Below are 15,745 nucleotides of genomic sequence, written 5' to 3' on the forward strand. Positions count from 1 at the left end.
GTTAGATTTTCAACAAATGATCCTAAAGCTATCTCAAGGATACGTGACCTTAAGAAATGAATAGAAGGGTAGAAAGACAGGGCCTTAGGTTAACAAGTCAATGCCCACTGATGAGTGAGAGGTGACGTTTGCTGTGGTATCCAGCTATTCCAGCACTAACATTCTGGACACTTTTCACAAAGCCCCCAAAATGTATGGAAAACAAATTATTTGATGGATTATACGTCAGAGTTCTCAGCAAAGTTATCAGAGCTGTTCTATCATTAAAGAAGAAACTCCAGGTACCAAGGAACAGAACAAAAATAAAAACAAAAAGAAAAAGAAAAACCCAGAGATTGCATTCTACATAGTCATGAGAAACCAACAGTCACTGAAGGAAATGATGTAGTAACAACTGGACCTTAGGTAATGTGGGGATAACAGAAAAAATTATGCAAGCCATGGGCTCACAAGATCAAGGAAGCAGAATAAGAGATTGTTTATGTAGTACATAATTCCTAGTGGGAAAATAAATTCACAAATGAAGACAGACGCCGAATGTGTAATTAATTGTCACTCTGTCTCATTTCCTTCTTCACATCTGTCCTTTACAAGTTTCCTGTTCTGGAGTGTTGATGGCTTTGAAAAATGGCCTACATACTAATGTCACATGATGTAAATGGTGGAACTTCATTCCAAAGCCACCTCTCCGAACGTAGAAGCGCTGTGTCTGGCATCATCTGACTTTGCTCTCATCCCATAAGGGTTTAAATGACTTCGGATATCCTCTTACTCTGACAAGACGCTATGTCAGAGGATAGTCTCAGTTTGCCATTACTATTATCATTATTATCGTTATTATTATTAAACCTGCCACTTCAGACAGTGTCTGTCAGCTGACAGCATTCGGTGCTACATACTGAAAGAGGATGATTCTTACCGAACTTAGAAACAGCAGTGGCAATCTTCAGTCTGCACTGATAGAAATTTTTTACTACTAGAAAGCAAACACGTATGTTTCATCCCTGTCAGGAGTAACTGTGTAAATGTCTTGGTAACGACAACCCAGCTGATCCCTGCTCTTGCGAAAGTCCTGCTCTACAGCCTTGGAGGTGCCTTCCCCATCGAGAACATTTACAGCGCAACTAAAATAGGTAAGGACGTGATCTGAAATTCTGTACAAAGTGGAGTCACATCTGTAGGATCGTACAATATGTATGTGTGTACACACGTACATATACACACTCATATACAAATGAATATACACATACACATATACATGATTGTTGATTCTCTTTTAACAAATTTCCTATAAGCACGTCCAGAAAATTTTGGAAAGCTCCAAGTGCCTAAGTCGTGGATAATTCATGATATATACGCATACTTTATAAGAACTCTCCGCTGGTGAAATTCGGAAAGCTATCTATAGGCAATCCTCATGCATTCTGCTCACACGCAACATCGGACACTATTCTAGCACATGTGTTCTGAGTAATATGTGCCCCAGCTACAGCATTTAATAGTTTGATTAATGTGAGATACAGATCTACATCTCTGCACATTCAATAAAACTGATCTAATTTTTTTTTAAGAACACTACTTGTCAGTATCGAAGGTCTCAGATTTGCTCCACAGCAATCCAAAGATACAGAAAGGAGTGGAATTTTTTTTTCAGGCAAAAAATTATGTGATTTTATTATTCATTACCTGAGTGTGTCTCCCCGGTACATAGTAGGACTCAAATACCTGTAGCCTGCTCTCTAGGTCATGCCCATCTGTGAAGACATCTTCTTTACATTCGATGGTACGCAGAGTCTGACTGCCAGTTAACATTCAAACAACAAAACTCCATCAAGTTCTGCCATCTTGTCAGAATCAAAAGAAGGCAGCACATGTATTGCACCGTCTCTGGTGGAAACCCCCAGGAATATCACTCGGTTGTGCAAAATGTCCTAAAGGGCAACAAAATTACCTGCTGACCCTTGACAGAATCAAAAGCCTCAAATCTCCCTCCCAACATTGCTACTGGCCCTAGGTCTCATGAAGGTTGCAGCCATTTGGGGAGAACAGGTAGGGAAAGTCAGACTTTCTTAAAGTGTGCACCACGTTATCCTGTGCTCCACAAATCAGAGTTCTAGATTCCAATCCTCTCCACCGTTCTATGAAGATGTATACATTATACTGATAGGATTGGCAGGATGGGAGTTTTCTTCTAACGACACAAATGATTTTTCTGCCCAAATAAACATTTCTTTTACTTAAAGGATGATATTCCTCCCATTGGCCAATATGTTTTTTAATATTTAATCTGAGAAAAATCATTACTCTTTTTCCCTTGTCACTAGTATTTTTTTTTAGCATTCTAAACTAGCAGATTAAAAAGAAGAAAAATGTCACAAATAGTAATGGCTGAAAGAACATTCTTAGGATGAAGTTTAGGAAAAGATGCCAATACTGTAAAGATGTTTCCATGGCTGGTGTTTCCATGGCAACATGGAAACTCACGGCCACTCAGTGACTCTGCCATGAGTGCTGCTGCTGCTGCTGCTGCTGCTGCTGCTGCTGCTGTGTGTGTGTGTGTGTGTGTGTGTGTGTGTGTGTGTGTGTGTGCTGCTATGTGTGGGCACGCTGCTGTGGTCAGCTTCACAGAATGCTTGATACAATTGAACTGAGTATATCTGCTCCCACACTCTTTTTAAAGGGGTCGTTCATCAAGGTAAATCTACCTGCTAGCATTTCCTCTTTCCTCAGAGATGAGACTTCAGTTTTCCCCAACAATACATTCAACTGACTCCCTACATGAGAGATAACTTAGATAAAATCAGTTCTTAGAATCAAACACATGCTGTGGAAACTCGTATTTACCTATAAAGTTGTTCTCCACGACTCTTTTCTATTTGATAGGAAATAAAAAAAAAAAAAAAAAAAAAAAAAAAAAAAAAAAAAAAAAAAAAAAACTAGCCTCTTATCAGGGTCAAATCCGCAAGCCTGTCTATCTTAAAACATCAAAAATGTTTGTTTTACTAACCTGTCCTAAATGGGAAGCAAGTGTATTCGAACATACGTGCCAGTTTGTAACCGCAAAGGTCATTAGCTCCCTCCAACACCGTTCAAAAGACATTAGTTGAACACTTTGCGAACCGTTAGGTTCATGAGAGTACCATGGCTCCAAGAACAAACGATGCATTGTTTTCCAGGCAAGGAAAGCTGCTTTGAGCGTATAGTGTCCCGATTTGGCACTAACATGACTTACGTTGTGATTGGCGATGGCCGAGATGAGGAACACGCGGCTAACCAGGTAACTCCGCTCTGAACTGTGTCTCATTTATCTTCCAGGGAAGGAAAGTTGCTTTGAACGAATAATGCAAAGGTTTGGCAGAAAAGTAGTGTATGTGGTAATTGGGGATGGTGTAGAAGAAGAACAGGCAGCGAAAAAGGTAACCTGTCTCAGAAAATGTCGGTGTGGCACCTCTAGCGCAAGCCTTCCTGTTTGCATCCCTGTAGTTTGGCCAAATGGCAGCTTGACAAGTGACTGAAACCAAGAGTTGCAAATCAATAAGAGCATGAGAGAGTCGATGTGGACTTGCAAAGAAACCATTTGGAGTCTAGCATTTTATGCCTGGAATTTGATAGGAAATACAAAAAAAATAAAATCGATCGATGTTTATTCAAGCCTATGTAAAGGAGAAATACATTCACACATTTAGATCATATGTGTAACACACACACATAGACTCACGCCAAGCACACAGTGATTGATAAGCTCACAGAATTTACCAGAGGAAGAAGTTTAGCAGGCCCCTAGCATAGTCAGTAAGGCTAGCCCTGGACTCCAAATACCACATGTTCCTTGTGAGTTCCTGAAGACAGACAAGTTCCTAATCAGCACGTTTAGAACAGGCGCGTTCTTAGTAATTGGTGTGACAGGTTGTCTTAGACTCTTACAGGCAATGCCCCTCACATCTCCAAGTTTCTCATTGAGCCCCGAGCAACTGGCTCAGCACGTGCAGGAGATTTGGTGGGCCCTCCTTATTTAAATACGTTTAATCTGACACATATTTCTGACAAGGAACCAGGGCAGCTGTAAAATCCCTAAGTGATTTGCTCAGCATCAGAAAAGGGAACGGTGTGAAGTTCGTTCTCCAGAACAGAGAGCACAGCATCTTGCCCATGACTTCCTTCTCTGACGAGCCGCAAAAGGAATAAAACTATAAATGTCAAGTTAGCATACAAAGAGAACACCAACTTTCTTCTCTACAGGCAGTTTAAATCACCTTCAAATAAAGCTGCCATGAAACACACGGGTCAGAGCGCTGACCCGATTTCTATTTTCTATAGAGCAATCAGAACGAAGAGTTTGGTAGAAGAGTTCATGACCCTAACAGAAAGCTCACCCAGTCAGCTCCCGGCCAACTGCAGGGAAGGAATGGGTTTGACCTCAGAAGGTCATGGGACAAGCAGCTCCCCTCTGGAATCCCTGTGCTTTTCCATTCTGTTGGGAGAGCTGCTGACAGGAAGCTCCCTGGGTGTTAATTAGCAGAGGCTGTGACTTAAGACAGCACACTGGTCACAAGCACGTCCTGTACAAGGTCAGCCATGTTGCTGCTGCTGCCTGTGATGTTCAAAGCCTCACACAGTTGCTGTCTTCTGGAGTTGATGGGTGTTCAAAGGTCATAGGGTTTTAGTTTTCCACACCGGCACCACAATCACACAGAGTGAACAAACACTAGGATGCCCTTAGACTATGGGAAATTGATTTAACTCCAGGGCAGAACAAATAAAGCTCAGATTTCCAAGCCAATAACAATGTGTTTTTTAGGAATTTGGACATATCTAGTCTGTACCAGTTACACTGGGAACTACATTCTGGACATGTCCTTTGGTTGAAAGCTCATGCTCTGGGGGAAATAGCTTGACTCCAAATAGATCAAAATTTCAGATAGAATGCTACTTTCAAATGGTTGTTTAAGTAGGTAGAGTTTGGGTGATGGGTAAAGGCTGTGATTCTGTTTGGAAACGCAGGTGGCTGGTTTCCCTAGCACCCTGGATGCATGCTTTTCTCTGACCATAGAAGTAATCGCATGTGTAGACAGTCTATGAGTATTGTTTTGTCATTACAAATAGATCTGAGCTGAAATGCAAAGCATTGGCCTTCTCAAAATTCTTTGCTCTAATTGGACGAAAAGCCTGTGCTTGTGAAATTTAAAGAGAAATCAAAACAGGATCAAATCTTAGCAACAATAATGACTGTACTCTTCTCTATACCCAGTGAGATGTATGTGTAAAATTTAAATTCTCCAGAAGCCACATCCAAAAATAAATAGAAACAAGTAGAACAAGCTTTAAGAATATCTATTAATTGTCTCAATCTGTATTGAATATTATATATCTAGTCCACATTAGAATTATTGACATGATGTCTCCATTACTGTATCTGTCTTAGTCTGGTGTGTAATTCAAAGTGTATTTTAAATTGGACTAAGTATATTTCAAATGCTCATAGCTGCATGTAGTTAGTGGCTACCATACTGAGCTGCAAAGAATTACGTAGTAATAATAATATAACGCTTTGTGTTAAAATAAGATAAAAATATAAATTCCATATAAATACAAATTTTCCAACCCATACAGGCCTACAGTCTGTTTATACATCTTAGATGTCTTTAGTTCAATCTAACAATTACTGCTGCTGTTCTGTAATCGGCTGAAGAATATTTTTTCATTACTATTATTTCCAGTGAGATTTTCTCAGGTGTTACTCCCAATCAATCTTTCCTGCAAACTGTGACTACCACATCTGTAATGCACATTGAACATCTCTGGAAGACCACATGGCAGCAGACCTTCTAACATTGAGGATGGTGTGTGCATCCCTGTTAAAACCGTATCCTCCTCCCCCATCTAGTACTAGCCAAATAAACCAAGCCATTTCCTGGCTTAAGTTACCAGTTATCTGAGACAAGTAAGAATATCACCAATTCTAATATTTTTGTTTTATTTAATATGGTTCCAAGTTTGGATTTTTTATCTATACATAGGAATCCAACCTCTTTTTCTCTCAAATTTCCAACTGCTATGTGTTTAGGAAATTAGTGGTCTAAATTGATCTCATTTTAAACCAAGGAATTGACTTTTAAAGGTACCATGCTGACTGATAGTTATCATGCCCCAGCCATGCAGGATTTCTAGGCCGACTTGCCTTCCCCAATGTTGACCTTGATAGAACTAATTAACAGAGTAGAGATTCAGCTAGCTAGGAAACTCGGTATCAGATGTTGTTCCATTAAAATCCAGTTCAGATCTATTTCTCTATTCTTTGGAAAATTCCATATTGGTACTACCAGACTCCCACCTGAGGATGACCTCCATTAAACTCCCTTCCTCAAACATGGATGAATAATACGTCATCCTGGTGTGTGCTTCTGTCTCCATGGGATGATGGTTATGATCTGTCTCCATCCTTCATTCCTACCCTCTACTTCTCCCCTCTCTCCTTGTCTTGACCACACAGCACAACATGCCTTTTTGGAGGATATCAAGCCACTCGGACCTCTTGGCTCTACATCAAGCACTGGAATTAGAGTATTTGTAACTGTATTCTCTAGCTGGTGATCCATGTTTTTTATATTTCAAGTACACTGAATTTTTATGTGTGATCCAATGCCGCTGGCTTCTTCTACACATATAAATGGTCTTAACAGATGAGTTCATACTTGGAATGAAAATTCCGGAGTGAAGAATTCGGGTTGCTGAATGGAATTAACTTTAGTGCTACAGAAAGGAAACTCTATGGTCTTATTATCTTCACAATACTTTCATGGTTTAAAAAAAAAAAAAAAAACACAAAATCTGTGGCAGTTGCTGACACATATCGAGTGAGTCCTAAGAAGAATTAACAACTATAGTAAAGAACTTGAACCCTCCCGAGCCACAGCACCTGCTCTGCCTCTGACAAGGTGGTTGAAAACATTCCTCAAAATGGGAGCTCTTGTCAACCCTGAGGTTTGAATCTGACTTATAGCCTACCTAGCCCAGAAAATCTGAATCGGAATGCACTCAGACCGTATAACAGCAATCCTCTCTAGACCTGTAATTTGTGTAAATTATTGATGGAAATAATTTACTGTGACTTTATTAGCAGCTGACTCTGAAAGTGGATGCAATTTTTCTTTTATTTGTCGGGGTGGGAAAAGGGCTGGGGGAACGGGAAAATACTATTGTCTCTTTTTCTAAGTTTGGCAAAGAGAATGTTCATACTGATGTGTTGTGCCTTAAAGACAAGACAGCATTCGTGTGTTACAATGAAATTTTGATTAAAGTCTCTGTAGATAATAGAAGACAAAAACTAACTAAAAAAAAAAAAAACAAACAAGCAAACAAACAAAAACCTTTGTGATAATTTTTCACATGACCAAATTTAAAATTCAAGCTATCAGTTTAATATTAAATCATTGACAAACTGAGATTTGTTAAAATGAGAAACCAGTCACACTAATAATACAAGAAAGCCTGCATTTTAATTGGGTTCTAATTATTCCAGTAATCAGTACATCAATTATCTGAACCTCCTATCATAAACAGGTTTGGGAGACGATGGGTTCTTTATTTAGAGAGTAAAATATAACAGATTTTTGGAAGGAAATTAAGAGCCATCTTTATGTCTACATACTCAATTTTAGTTTAAGACTGGATATGTACCAGTTGCTAGGAGGATAATATCATGGTGCAAATTTAACAAATATTATCAAAGTCATTTTTAGAACATGCTATGGATGTAGCTTAAAACACACATTGAGTAGGCACAGCAGAGTGTATTTGTCTTCCATGCTGTTGCAAAAGCAACTATCATCAATGATTAAAGGCAGGTATACCAGATAGCTCTCAAGGGAAAAACTCTGAATCTATGAATTTTTTATATACTATTATAAATTAATTATAAAATAAGCTATATTTCAACCATATCACATATCAGTACAGTAAAAATACATTTACTTTCCTTGGGACACATCAGTCCAGGGTCTCCCCAGTAAAGACAGGAATACATTGGTTTCTTCCTGGATGGTTGCTGAACAATGCCTGCATTCATTGCCAGGAGAGCCCGGCCTCATTGTGTCTCCCTGTCATTTTTGTCATGTTGGTATGTAGCCCATGTTGGTAACATGATAAAGATTCTCCTCTCATTTGTTATGACATGGTTTGCCTTGTAGAAATTTAAGACTTCAAGAAGAAAAGTATTCTAATGGTGTGAGGTCCTGAATCTTTCTGCATTCTGAATTACATAAGATGGATCGTAGAGTCAAGCTCTTAGTCAATGACCCTCATCTGAGGCTGGTTCACAAAAGGTCATCATCTGAGACTTTTGCAACTTAAATAAGGCCAACACTTTGATCAAAGATCACAGAGAATACTCTGGAGGGCTGTATTTATTTAGAGAATGATGTGGCCCTGTTTACAAAGGGTAGACAGATGATAAAACTCCATATAAGATAGGGACTTTTTATCTAAATCCTTACGCTTTAAACATGGCTTTTGGTTACCCTTCCCCTGATACTATGGTGTCAAATTATGGTTGGAATACTTTAATACTAATAACTATTAATAAATTTTACACTTCTGCTGGTGGTCAGCTTGAAAGTGGTAAAAAGGTCAAAGATTCTCTTTTTTATTACTGGTACTCATTTGTATGACTAAAATGCAGTTAGTCTGGCACACAGACAATTTCTTTCATTGATAGACCTGTGCTGCTGCATCAAAAGTTATGATTCTTCTTGAAACCTGATGAACAAGGCTTCTTAGACTGCTCCACTTGAGAGACAGGGAGGCTCACCCTTTCCAAATGCATCGAGTGCTGGTTGTTGACCTCCTCCCTAGTTCTGCTGATCCATCCTCCTTTCACTCCACCCCCCCCCCAGTATCTGTCTAGGGGAGGCAGTCAGTGTAATACCGACAAATGAGGTTGATGAAAACAGATTGTCTAACACAGCCATGGAGACAGCCAGAAAGCCATGGCCCAGAGTGGTCATGTGACTTTGAGCAGGCTCAAACTACAACTCTCCTCTTCCCACCTCAGGACAGAAAAATCCTCTTTCTTTCTAGAAACACATCAGCCAAACAGCAATAAAAATATAACTAGAAAAAACCCAGCCCTGAGGGCAGTTCCTGCATTCTATTTTTATGTAGAATGTGTTCTTATTTGTGCCTTATTGTAAATGAGTTTGAAAACTGTTCTCCAACTCTGATGGGTTTTGGGCTATTACATATTCAAGCTTGGTATGATATTAGAAAAAATAACTGCCTTATATTGCACCTTAAAAATATTGACACCTGAGTAAAATTAATAGGTGGCCTAACTACAACATTATAGCATACATCTAAGATGATGAACACCCCGAAGAAATTTGCAAATCCAATTCAGAGGTTAAAATAAGATTTTAAGATTATATGGTCTGTGCACAAAAATAGGTACTAACTGTCTGGTGAGCTAAGATCAAAATAGCTTCAACAGCATGCCCTACTGTGAAGTTTTTTGTAAAACCTACTTGTTTGTGACAAGCCTACATTCTCAATGAATATGGTATCTAATACTTCTTTTCAACACAAACCTAAGCCTCATGAGCCAAAGTTGCATTTTGACTCCCAGCTATGGTGGCGTTATAGGGAATCTCACAGTCAAAGTCAAGGGTTTCTGTTACGTATTAGTAAAGTATAGATTATTGGGGCCTACATAATTTAAAAAGTGTAAATTAATATTAAAAGCTTGTAAAAATATGTACATCTTTACTATTTCTCAATAAATACCTTTGCAACTGTATTAGCTGTCTTCATTCTTCCATTTTGTAGATACCTTAATTTGCATGTATTGCTTGATTCTAAGTCATGTGAAATTCATATTTAGGTCTCTGAATGTGGTGTTTCATCTTCTTATGCAAAAGAGTTTTCACTGAACACAAACTGAACTATAATACAGTAAATATTCTTAATGAATGTAGTAAAGTGGCTGTCTTTTGAAGATATGGGCTACATGTGGGAATCTTTATTTATTCAAGTACATCATAATGCAACCAAAACGTGTTCGTAATCAGAAAACGTCTATTCAAATTTGGGGACATTTGCTATATTTATTTATATTTGTATGTCTGAATGTGAATGGGTACATACTCGCCAAGTCCCACAAGCGTGCACATGTTAAGTCAGAGAACGACTTATGGGAGTCCATTCCACAATGTGAGTTTGAACTCAGGTGGCCGGGTTGTCCCTTAACCTGCTGAGCCACCTTGCCAAAATAACAGAATGCTTAAAGAAACTCCATTTAGATGAACATGGGTGTAATTGTTATAATCTATGGCTCATTGTTCTTAATGTCTTCCAAGAGAAAAGAAACATGTTTTCATAAAATGTAGTTTGTTATTACATGTGTTGTATTAATTTTATCACAAGGACATTGTTTACATGAAGACTAAGGAGAAGTTTTAGAACTGATTTTACTCATTCACAATTTTAAAAAATGTTAGCCTCCAAATTAACAAAAATTGGAAAAAACTTCTATGAGTATTGTCCATCAAACCCTACACCATACCAAAGTTCATCAAGATGTGCAAAATACAATGTATGTGCTTAAAATTAATTTATTAGGTGAGCTTCTTTTTGATCTTAAATATCTAATTACTACTGAAAGGTGAGTTTTTGAAAAATATTACATTTCCTGTCCCCTGGGCTCCCAACGAGTATGCCTCCTTTGCCTGTTGAGTGCACCAGTATGAACGAAAGATCTCAAATGGATGCATGCAAACGAGGGGAAGCGTTGCTACCCAGACACCTCACATCTCTGCACAGTGGCCATCCAGGCCACACCCATCACTGTCCACTTGCAGCACCATTTTGCCTCTAGTTGAGCATCCTGCTGGTGCCCTCCCACCGCTTGAGTGCCTGTCATTACAGCTGCCAGAACAATCCTTCCAATCAGAGCATGCTCCTATGCTACCGGAAGTGTCTACACAACTGCCATTGTACAGTGACATACACAGCTTACACGAATGGTCCAGTGACCATAAGTAGTTCCTCTCCTCCCTCCAGTCAGTTTCTTACTGCCGAATATTTGAATTCTTGGCACATGCTGGCAACCAGCTTCCAATAATTGCGCCTTTAGAAGATCTTCAGCAGACATCTCTACTGCTCATATTCGAACTCTCCTTCAAGTCTGTCCCCCGGTGCTATCAAGTGGCTAACATGGCTCTAGTGTCCAAAACTAGATGTGTCTCCATATTTGTACCGAAATGTGTTAACCCTTCACTTTATCTAACACGATGTGCATTTGCTTTTTATGTGGGGTCACTTTAGCCATTCCTAGACATGCTGTGTGCTGCTACAGATCTCCATTTGTTCTACTATGCATCTCTGAAGACTACTGTCACATAGTAGTCACTCAAGAAGTGCTTGTGAGGTGTATGTCTAGACCACAGGATATGTGTACATGATCAGCATCTAAAACTAGCATGATTTCCAATGACACAACAAGACCTCGGACAGAGGGAGACAAAGAAAACATGAAGGTAAGTAATCTGGGTGAGACAGAATAATTTACAGTGTGTTGGAGGGCTTGGCAATGCAGTATGCAATTAACAAATGATGGGTTATAATATTTCTGAGAGGTGATTGTACATAAACTGAACATGACCTTCAAGTTCAAAAAAATCTCATTATTCATAAATCGCTTCCTACGTGTTTCATTTTTTTTAATGGCTTGGAGTGTTTGCTTGTTTGCGTGTGACAGGGTCTCCCCTTGTCACCCAGGTTAGCCTACAACTAACTGTGTTTCAGGTTGGCCCCAAACTTCTGGCAATCCTCCTGCCTCAGCCTCCTACATGTTAGGATTATCTGCATAAGCCACCACATTAACTTAAAAAATGTATTAACATTAAAAACGTATAGATGACTCAGCGGTTAAGAGCACTGACTGCTCTTCCAGAGGTCCTGAGTTCAAATCCCAGCAACCACATGGTGGCTTACAACCATCTGTAGTGGAGTCTGATGCCCTCTTCTGGTGCGTCAGAAGACAGCTACAGTGTACTCATATATATAATAAATAAATCTTTAAAAAAAAAAAAAAAAGGTATACAACATCACTGAATTTAAGTACTTCAGAAAAACCATGCATAAAAGACATCTCTTAAAAAGTTTTGTGGTTCATAATTCTGAATAGAGTTCTTTAAAGGTACTTGTATGCATAACAAATCTATTTTCAACCATATCTCCCTCTTCCTCATGTGCTCCAATGGCCCTGGAACACCAGCAACATACCCCTCCCAACTTCTTCTCATACATATACTGCATTGTGTCTGATGAGCGACCCTGAAGAAAACTGACTCTCCCTCAGCAGCTGTCACCTACCAATAGCTCCCCAGTCAACTGTCAGTCCCTATGAGCACCATGCCCCAAATGTAATGGAAATTCAGCTAGGTTGATCTTGTAAATCTTGTGCTCCTGTGAGCTCATGATTATATTGGTCACATCACAAAAGTCTTTCACAGGACTACTCCATATCTCCTGGCTCTTTTCCATCCCTGTGTTCCCTGAACCTTGGGTCGTGGTGGCATTTTCTCAACCCTTGTACCAGTTATAAGGCTTTGTATTCACTGTTATCCAAGGCACAAGGATGTGTCTCCGACCACACTTGAGAGCATCACAGACCCACAGGTATAAACATAATTATGGGTGTGGCAATCTACAACAGGATAATTTGGAAAACCAACTAAACCAGCATTAGGCTCCCCGTGAGGGCCTGTGTCCTCCCAGTCGTGCACTGTTCTCATTGGCTACCAGCCCTGCACTGTTCTCATTGGCTACCAGCCGTGCACTGTTCTCATTGGCTACCAGCCGTGCACTGTTCTCATTGGCTACCAGCCGTGCACTGTTGTCATTGGCTACCAGCCGTGCACTGTTGTCATTGGCTACCAGCCGTGCACTGTTCTCATTGGCTACCAGCCGTGCACTGTTCTCATTGGCTGCCAGCCGTGCACTGTTCTCATTGGCTACCAGCCGTGCACTGTTCTCATTGGCTGCCAGCCGTGCACTGTTCTCATTGGCTGTCAGGCACTCTGCGTTCCTGACATGCATCTTTGACTTTTGTGCCTGGCAGATGCTCACCGACATCAGTGGATTTTCCCAGTAAAACTTGTATAAATATATGGAAAGGGAAAGGGGGGTACACTTGGGAAGTGGGGGGATCACAGAGTGAGCTTGTCTCTAGAATCAAGGCAGAAGCTCCACACAGCATAGAGCCTGGAGATTCACACAGTTTACTGGGAGACACAGGTAGTGAGTGAGCTCTGAGGTGCCAAGGACAAGCTTGCGGTGCATGTAGCATTGCTTCGCACAGATATGCTGGGCCAACCTTCAAGGGGACAGTTGTTACGTCAGAAAACTATCAAGAAGCCCTCTTAACGAAAGTGAATAGTAAGTAATGAGACTCCAACACAACGAGAGTAGAAAGCTTCTCAACACAGAGCTTGTGTTATCCTGGATGAGAAGGCACCGGGTGACAGATCAGAGAGTCAGAGGAGGTATGTGTTCTGCCCACACCATGAGATTGTGGGACTTAAGAGGCTGACAGAGGACCCCAAATTCCTGAATAAGATGGTCACAAATTTAGAAAGAAGGAAATAGATTTAAATAAAGGGGTTGAAAATTACAGGAGGACAACCATTGCTGCTGCTCCTGTCCTCAGACACAGTCGCCCTGACCCCTGACCTCTGCTTCTCTTCTGTCCTCAAGCACAGCCACCCTGACCTCTGACCTCTGCTTCTCCAATGTCGTCAAGCACAGCCACCCTGACCTCTGACCTCTAACTCTCCTCCTCAGACACAGCCACCATGACCTCTGACCTCTGCTTCTCCTGTCCTTAGACACAGCCACCTTGACCTCTGTCCTCTATGTCTCTCCTCAGACACAGCCACCCTGACTTCTGATCTTTGCTGCTTCTCTGTTCTCAAGCAGAGCCACCCTGCCTTCTGGGTTTCTGCTCGGGAGTATAGTAGACTGCAATGCAGCTGCCAAGAGAACAGAGCCAAAAAAGAGGCAGAAGATTTTGGTGGGGTTTTTATTAGTGCTGACTGCTTGCCTCTGGCTGGAGATGAATCTGGTATTGAGAAGCGTTCATCTGGAAAAGCCAGAAATTGCAAAGCAAGGTTGTTCAAATTGTTGAATCTGCAGCAATTTCCTGGTTGCTCATTTAAGTCCTTTGCCAGGTCACAGCTAAATCACCCTGAAAGCAGTAAGTAAAATCTGAAATAATTTCATGAAATCACATCAATTATTTGAAAAACATGGCTCAGAGAGTAAGGACTGTGACCAACCCTAACCAGCTGAGTTCAAACCCCAGGACACACCTGGTATGAGAGAAGTGATTGTCACAAGTTGCCCTCTGACCTTCACAGTCTTGCTATAGCATAAGCATCTAAACACACACACACACACACACACACACACATGCACACATACACAGTCACACATACACATGCATACACAAGTAATTTTAAACCATCTGCTATGTGTATGATCTTGGGTCATCATTGTGGAAATAGGAATGATGCCAGCAATGTATCATGAATGTGTGTGTGAGCGTATGTGTGTGCATGTGAATGTGTGTATGTGCGTGTGCAAGTTGTTGGGAGTTTCCTGTTGATTTAACATTGTGTTTGTATACTTGGACAGATGCCAGTTTTCTAAAAGATAGAGTAGGAACTACTTTGGCTGGATTTATAGCCTGGAAGAATTCAAATGCCTCTAGGAGCTTCTCCTTCAGGGACTTCCATGTAAGGCCTTGCCAGCCTCCGCCTGCCTACGCCTGCCCGGAAACAAATATGACACTAATTTATTTGGCAAAGAAATAATCATTAGCAAAAAGCTCCACAATAGAATGACACATGATTTAGTCACTTAGACAGACTAATCTATTCAGAACTATAGTGGCCATTAAAATAAATGTTATGACAGAATAAATTATTTTAGGAGAGTAGGCAGTAATCGCCGGTACGTGAACAGAAAGCAAAATGAATAGCAAACACGCACCTATAAACGTCAGCGGATCGGGGCCGTTAAGTTATTTCTCCTTCAGTTTTACCACAGCTCAGTGCTGTGGGGAAAAGGTAGAATGATGTTTTTCAAGCATCACCGAGAGCTTTGCCAACGGCAAATGAGAACCCACCTATTTTTCCAAACAATGAAACAGCGGAGACATCTGAGTGAAGAAGGTGAGGACTGTTCATAAACTATTTTGGGATAGATTAAACATTTTGCTTTGCTCTCTCTAAATTAGGGTGTTACAGATGAGTCCCAACCCTTCCTTTCACGTCTCATGTAAATATGGGACTCCGAGTAATCCATCCCTATACCTTCTCTGACCCAGAGACCACATTATCTGGTTGTCTGTGAAATGCAGTTGAGAGTTTACTCAGTTAAGTACATCCTATAATTACTCCCTCACTTTTATTTTATTAAAAGCCAGTTTACCTATAAGCCTACGTCATTACAGTCCTACTTATAGGCCCTCAATGTGCTAGAGGAAGAGGTACCATTAGACACCGTGAAAACTCCAACATTCCAGGTAACGAGAACCCACATGGCAGTTAAAAGTTTGCTACAATATACCATGGTTTCTTCTCAAAGCTTCATGTGCTAAAAATCTAAGCCCATACTAAAAGTACAGAGAGATGGTTGGAACTTTAAGCAATAGAGCACGCTGGGAGTCTGTTTTGTGTGCACATTGGAA

The 15,745-nt window shown here is 40.4% G+C and overlaps 1 protein-coding gene across 2 annotated transcripts in view; it reads left to right on the forward strand.

Annotated features, from left to right (window-relative positions):
* EYA4 (EYA transcriptional coactivator and phosphatase 4) overlaps positions 1-9,728 on the forward strand; it is a 235,032-nt gene extending 225,304 nt beyond the window's left edge. Inside the window, exons 18-20 of one of the 2 annotated variants that reach the window (XM_080929171.1) lie at positions 1,012-1,133; positions 3,177-3,277; positions 6,491-9,728. In XM_080929171.1, the coding sequence (XP_080785297.1) occupies positions 1,012-1,133; positions 3,177-3,277; positions 6,491-6,571 (304 nt within the window). In that variant the 3' untranslated portion in view covers positions 6,572-9,728. Of the gene's footprint in view, positions 1-1,011; positions 1,134-3,176; positions 3,278-3,315; positions 3,417-6,490 lie in introns of both variants that reach the window. The other variant, XM_080929170.1, reaches the window with a different exon arrangement.
* Positions 9,729-15,745: the final 6,017 nt, after the last annotated feature.

The sequence above is a fragment of the Micromys minutus genome, assembly GCF_963924665.1.
Source record: "Micromys minutus genome assembly, chromosome: 15".
Classification (NCBI taxonomy): Eukaryota; Metazoa; Chordata; class Mammalia; order Rodentia; family Muridae; genus Micromys; species Micromys minutus.